The sequence below is a fragment of the Glycine max genome, chromosome 3 (genome assembly GCF_000004515.6).
Source record: "Glycine max cultivar Williams 82 chromosome 3, Glycine_max_v4.0, whole genome shotgun sequence".
NCBI classification, from domain to species: Eukaryota; Viridiplantae; Streptophyta; class Magnoliopsida; order Fabales; family Fabaceae; genus Glycine; species Glycine max.
Window position 1 is genome coordinate 16,167,130 of NC_016090.4, and position 6,191 is coordinate 16,173,320.

The 6,191-nt window shown below is 32.9% G+C and overlaps 1 protein-coding gene across 1 annotated transcript; it reads right to left on the minus strand.

Annotated features, from left to right (window-relative positions):
* Window positions 1-2,575: 2,575 nt before the first annotated feature.
* Window positions 2,576-5,978, minus strand: LOC100779530 (hsp70 nucleotide exchange factor fes1). Its single transcript, XM_003520915.5, has 6 exons — window positions 5,613-5,978; window positions 4,700-4,842; window positions 4,543-4,593; window positions 3,763-3,984; window positions 3,573-3,675; window positions 2,576-3,379 (listed from the first exon to the last, which is right to left on the minus strand). The coding sequence occupies exons 1-6, from the start codon at window positions 5,696-5,698 to the stop codon at window positions 2,830-2,832; spliced, it is 1,155 nt and encodes a 384-aa protein (XP_003520963.2). The 5' UTR covers window positions 5,699-5,978; the 3' UTR covers window positions 2,576-2,829.
* Window positions 5,979-6,191: the final 213 nt, after the last annotated feature.

A 6,191-nucleotide genomic window follows, 5' to 3' on the forward strand; every position in this document is an offset into this window, starting at 1 on the left:
TGAAATTTCAGAACTGAGATTGGTATAAAATAGGCACCAATCATAGAACAAATTTCGAGCCAAAACGAAAAGCATACTTTCCTTTCACTTTTTTTTCTTGAACACTGATTTTTCTGCCAACTTGTGTGATTTTTATTATTTTTTACTTTTATCAAAGTCACTTGGTTCTTTTTTATAATTTTGGTCCAGATGTCTAAAAATTTTGTAAACATTTCAGCTCAAAATTCGTAGTGACCAATTCACAGTAATTTATACAAGTTCATATGTTCAAGCTGTCAACACCAACGATTTCAACCTAAAAATCAAGAGTAGTGTTTATGTTGCTTAAGGCTTGGATAGTTACAATTTATGTTTGTTTATGCTCAATTATCTTGAAGAACACAATTCAAAAGAGCTTAAGACTTATTTTTATTTACAAATTCAGTCACAACTTAACACCACAACTCAACTTCATCATAGGCATCATGTAGGAAACTTAGAAAACCAAAAAAAGTTCAACAATACTACTACTAGGAATTGATTTAGAACATGTTATGAACTAAATAACATGCATGAATTAGACCCAAAATTTAAAAGATAGGCTAAGAATGACAAGAATACATGAACAAATATATCTAGAATTCAATCAACAAAATAAAAATTCAACACAAACTTAGAACTTAATGTGACAATTATATAACTAAACATGACTCTAAGACAACATGGATTAAGTGATTTACACTTAGATTTTTGTGTCTTTTTTTCTAATCAATATTTTGGATGAAAATTTAGGTCTAAAGATTCAGCATAAGAAGATTATGACTGAAAAATGATAGAACCTAAAATCAACACAAAAACATGATAATGGAAGATATATATATAGAATAAGATGAAAAACAAGGAATTAAAGTGAATTGATCAAATAAAAAGATAGAGGAAGTAAAAGAACATCACCTAGATGAAGATGCTCTTGATACCACATGATGTAGCTCCATTGGAGCTTGTAGGCCTTGGATATTCTTCATCAATGGAGTCCTTTGCTTCTTGAATTTTGATGACAATGGAATGAAGAAGGAGAAAGATGATTGGAAACGTCACTTCAAGGAGAAGATGAGTTTAGAAGAAGCTCACCATCATAGGAAGCCATGGATAAGAGCTTGAAGGTAGGAGAAAATGAATGGAGAGAGAAGGAGAGAAGGATCACAAAATTTTGTGCCTCAAAAGAGGTCTAAACTTTGAAGTTTAATTCTCAAATGAACAAAGTTGAAAAAAAATACACACACATGACATCTATTTATAGCCTAAGTGTCACACAAAATTGGAGGGAAATTTGAATTTCTATTCAAATTTCACTTGAGTTTAAAATTGAATTTGTAGAACCAAAAATTCATTAATTATGATTAATGAAATTTAGTGATTGTTCAACCCACTAATCCAAGATCAAGTCCAAGATTCTTCACTAAGTGTACTTAGGTGTCATGAGACATGTAAAACATGAAGGACATGCACAAAGTGTAACTATATGATGTGACAATAGGGTGTAGCAAGCAAATGTTCACCTTCCCCTCTAAAATTTAATTGAATTGGACTTTTTCCAATTCAATTAAATTTATTTTTCAACACACAAATCAAATATTCACTTAATGCATGTGAAATTACAAAACTACCCCTAATACAAAAACTAATCTAGGTGCCATAAAATTCAAGGACTGAAAAATCCTACATTTTTAGGGTATCCTACCTACATTATGGAACCCTAAATACAAGGATAAAAAATAATGAAAACCTAATATAATATGTATAAAGATAAGTGGACCCAATCTTGACCAAACTCAAAAATCTATCATGAGATTCATGAGAATCCTAGGACTTTCTTCAGCAGCTCTAACCTAATCCTTTTGCTCATGGCTCTGATAACTGGTCCCTTGCATCAAGTTGTGTTATGTATAGTTGCATGAAATTTTCAACTTAGTTGCTTGATTCAAAAATATTTAATAACATAAAAAATATTGTATCTTTGTAACATATACAATGTTGTATCTTGTGTTTTATATTTTAAAGGTTTTAGTTTTAACATTTCGTGTTAATCTTATATCAATTTTAGTTCTCCTTTACTAAGTTCTACAACTTGAGATGTGTCCCACGGAGGGGTTCCTTTTTTAATTAGAGACATAGATGAAGTAGATCCTTTAAATCTTTAAAGGATAACTTATGATATGTATAATTACATTTATTAGTTTTCAACTTAGTTACTTGATTCAAAAATATTTAGTAACATTTTAAAATGTTGTAAGCTTTACATTTTAGAGATTTTAATTTTAAAATTTTCTGATAATCTTATATTAATTTAAGTTCTTATTTACTAAGTTCTACAACATTATAACTAAATATATTTTTAGCTAAATGTATATAACTATATTATACATTTAATTTTCCAGCCAGGGGACAAGTGATTGAGATGCGTCCCCCGGAGGGGTTCCTTTTTAATTACAGAAATGGATGAAGTATATCCTTTTATGCATGGAAATGGGAAAAAGAAACATCTAAACAAATATTTGAAAATATCAAAGTGCAAAAAAATGAAGGCACAAAAAAATGAAGGCATTCACCGCTGCAATCATACATTAACAAACTACAATGGAGGGCTAGTTATAGTGTCACAGTGTAACATACCATGAGATCATCATCCTAGAAATACTAGGGAAAACCAATCTGAGGCCAGAAGAAAGGGTTAAAAACATAGCCTATAAGTGAAAGAAAGAAATTACTATTGTATGATAAGATAGAAAGAAAGCATGGTATAAAAAACAGAACATAAAGCATTTAAACTTTCGATATATTAGCATCTGTCTATGAACTAGCATCTCCTTTATTTGAACCTTGGTTGTTAGTGTATGTAGGAGAAGGTCCTGACCCTAAAAGCAAAGGGATCTCATTCTTTTCTGGGTCTTTCTTTGAAGATGGATTTGCAGTCGAAGATCTAAGAGGAGGCTCAAAATATTTGCTAGCAACATCTGGAGGGGGCACGTCCTCCCCCGGAAGCACTAGAAGACCTTTCTCTCGAAGAGAAGACGGCTCGTTGAAGCAAGTGCTCCACAGGGAGTCCACAAGTTGCCTCTCCTCCCTGACTACACCAAGGTCCTCAGCTGACATTAAACTGATGTTGTTTATTCGTTCTTGAAGAAGTTGCTTTATTTTCGCACTGTCTTTCTCATTGCCATCCTTGCCATCTTTCGCATTGTGAGCAAGCTGGAGAAGGCCACGAAGGGCAGCTTCTCTCACATCTGAATCTTCACTTGAGGCAAGGTGCATCAACATTCGAGGAAACCCAAGCTCGTTCACGATGTTGCAGTCTGAATTATTCTCATGCAACAGGTAATGGATCAAGTTGAGAGCTTTCCTGAAAGATTATAAAAATAACAGAAGTTGGAATTCAATTTCCCATTTAATAATGAGGGTTGAAAAGTCTATAATTAAACTATAAACTATAGAACCAATAATGAGGATATAATATGGTACAAACTACTCCTAATTGATGATATATTCAGAGGGAATAACACAATTAAAAACTTTTCAGAGAAAACCTTGTTTACCTTTGAAATCTCACATTTTCAGAGGCTAGAGCATCTTTCAAAGCTGCATACCCATTTGCCAAACGAAATGCAGTAATGCCTGGTTTGTTGTGCCGAATTAGTGCTGTCAAGTTGTTCCCAAAAGAAAAATCAGTACCATTCCAATCTCAGGTAACAAAATATCACAACTCCAAAATATAATAATACATACAAGATATTGCACCCAGTGCTTTAGTTCTAACAGTCACGTCAGGATCCGAACTAAAATTAGAAATAAGAGGTTCAAAGCCATTTGCTTCCATAACAAGTTGCTGACTTCGAGGATTATTCTGGACTATTGTGGTCACAACATCAGCAGCCATTGCTCGAATATTGGCATGAGAATTCTTTAGGTAACCAAGAAGAGGAACCAAACCACCAATTGAGTGGAGATCTGGGAATAGGTGAGACATATAGGTGTTGAAACATAGAAAACACAAATCCATTAACCAGCCTATTATCAATACCACAGACGCTAAAGCAAATGCAAACATGAAAAATGTAGACTAACAGCAGAAAAATCATGTGAACTATTGCCATGATCACATGGAAAATAATTGAACAAATTTGGGGAAGTTATGAGTCAACAATTCTCAGAAAAAGCATAACAATAATAAAACATCTTGACCACAAAGCCAGAACAAATAAACTTGTCACATTAATTTATGTAAATATCATAACAATTCAAAACAAGTAATTGTTATTTATTCAACATTGGCCCCTGTATTGCCCATGAAGACACTTCATCATCCAGCAAATATCACTGAGACAGCAACTAAAAATCCAAATGATAAATTAAATAACGATCTACAAAAACTTGTAGGAATTCCCTGCAGGAAACTACCATAAGCAAGCTTAAGCATGACAACTAAGTACTTCAATAACATGAATAGTGTTCCTACTATCATCAACAAAGTCAAATTCATAAGCCTTCAAAATCCTTAAAACACACCATTGGCCATGTCAATCGACTCAACATGCTCTTGCAACTCTTCCAACATATCTGCAAAAAATTAAAGTTAGCACAAGATTAACAAAACCAAACATTAACTTAAAATAAAAGGGAGTTTATTTTTCATTAGTCTTGCACATTGATAAATGTTGAATACCTTCAATGTCTGCAGGGGTAACTCCTTGGTCTTTCAATACTTGTTCTGGAGTTTGCATCACAAGTGTGATCTCTTTCATACGTTTTACAACATCAATGGTCTGTGCTTGCATCGCTTCCATAAACCATTTTCGATCCTCCTCACTACAAAATCACAAAATCAAAACCAAGTCCACTATATCAATATCAGCCTCCATATTCATAAATAGCATCTTTATAAATAACAGTTAAATTTTCAAAAAAATTTATGCACGGGAATCAAGCTTTAAGTACCAAGAAATTCACAGCAACTCACACAACCAACTAAGCTAGACCAACCCCTTTCGGTATTAAATTTTCAATTTTTCACAAAATGGGTATACAATTTTGCAACAAGAATTACAAATAAAATAAAAACAAACCTTATATAAATTGTTTAACTGCAAAATTATAAAATTAACAAAATCAAATCATAGTCCAATGAATATTATTCCCAACCCTCCGACTCATTTAACAACAAGACACCTTTTTATTTTCAAAAACATTAAAATTTTGCTAAATGAGTACACGTCAGAAACTACCACCCCGAAGAATAGAAACTATAAACTATACAATCATAAATTTACATACGAACCCTATTTCCCCCTCAAAGAATAAAAAAATTACAAAACCACAAATCACAAAATCACACCCTAGTCCACTAATCAGTAACCCCACCTCCCTCAATCACATTCAATAAAAAATAACAAATTTCTCCATTCAAAAATCAAATTTTGAAACATGGGTAAGCGTTTCCCAGCAACAAAAAATAATAAAAACGAGGAAATTCCATAGTTTTGTTAACCTGAACCATCATAAAGAGGGCTAACACAACTTCAACTGAAAACAATTAAAAGAAGAAGGAATAAAAAAAAGTAAAAATTGAAAATTTGGACCTTAAATTGCGAGTAGGGCTAGTCCCATCGGAGTGAGCAATGCTCCATTTCAGCAACCCGTCCCAGTTAGGTCCTTCTTTGGCCATTCGAATGATTAGAGAGAAAACACAAAACAAAACAAAAACAACCTTGTTGTACGGTTTTTGTAAGAGGTTTTAGGAATGGGATGTGAAGGGATTTTAGATATTATATAGTTTCAGAAACGTGCGTAGTGAAGATTCGGGAAACGTCTCAAGAATTCGAGAGGGTCGTGGAAACGAGGAAAAGGGAAAGAAAGAGGAAAGGAAACGTCAAAATTTGGCTTTTGTGTGTTTTTTTCTGGGTGGTTGGGTTGGGAAGTTGTGATGTGATGATGGGCCTTGCTACGGATATTGGAGATGGCCGGTGTCCATTATATTATAGTCTTCAAAAATTTTAATATATTTTTTAGTGTTTATATTTTGAAAAACAGACATTTTTTAGTATCAATGGGATATGGATTAGATATATCTTACACTTTATCTTTTATCGCTTAATTTTATTGTCAGATCTTGAATAAGGAAGCTCAAAATCTGATTTTTATAAGATCTCCCAATAAAG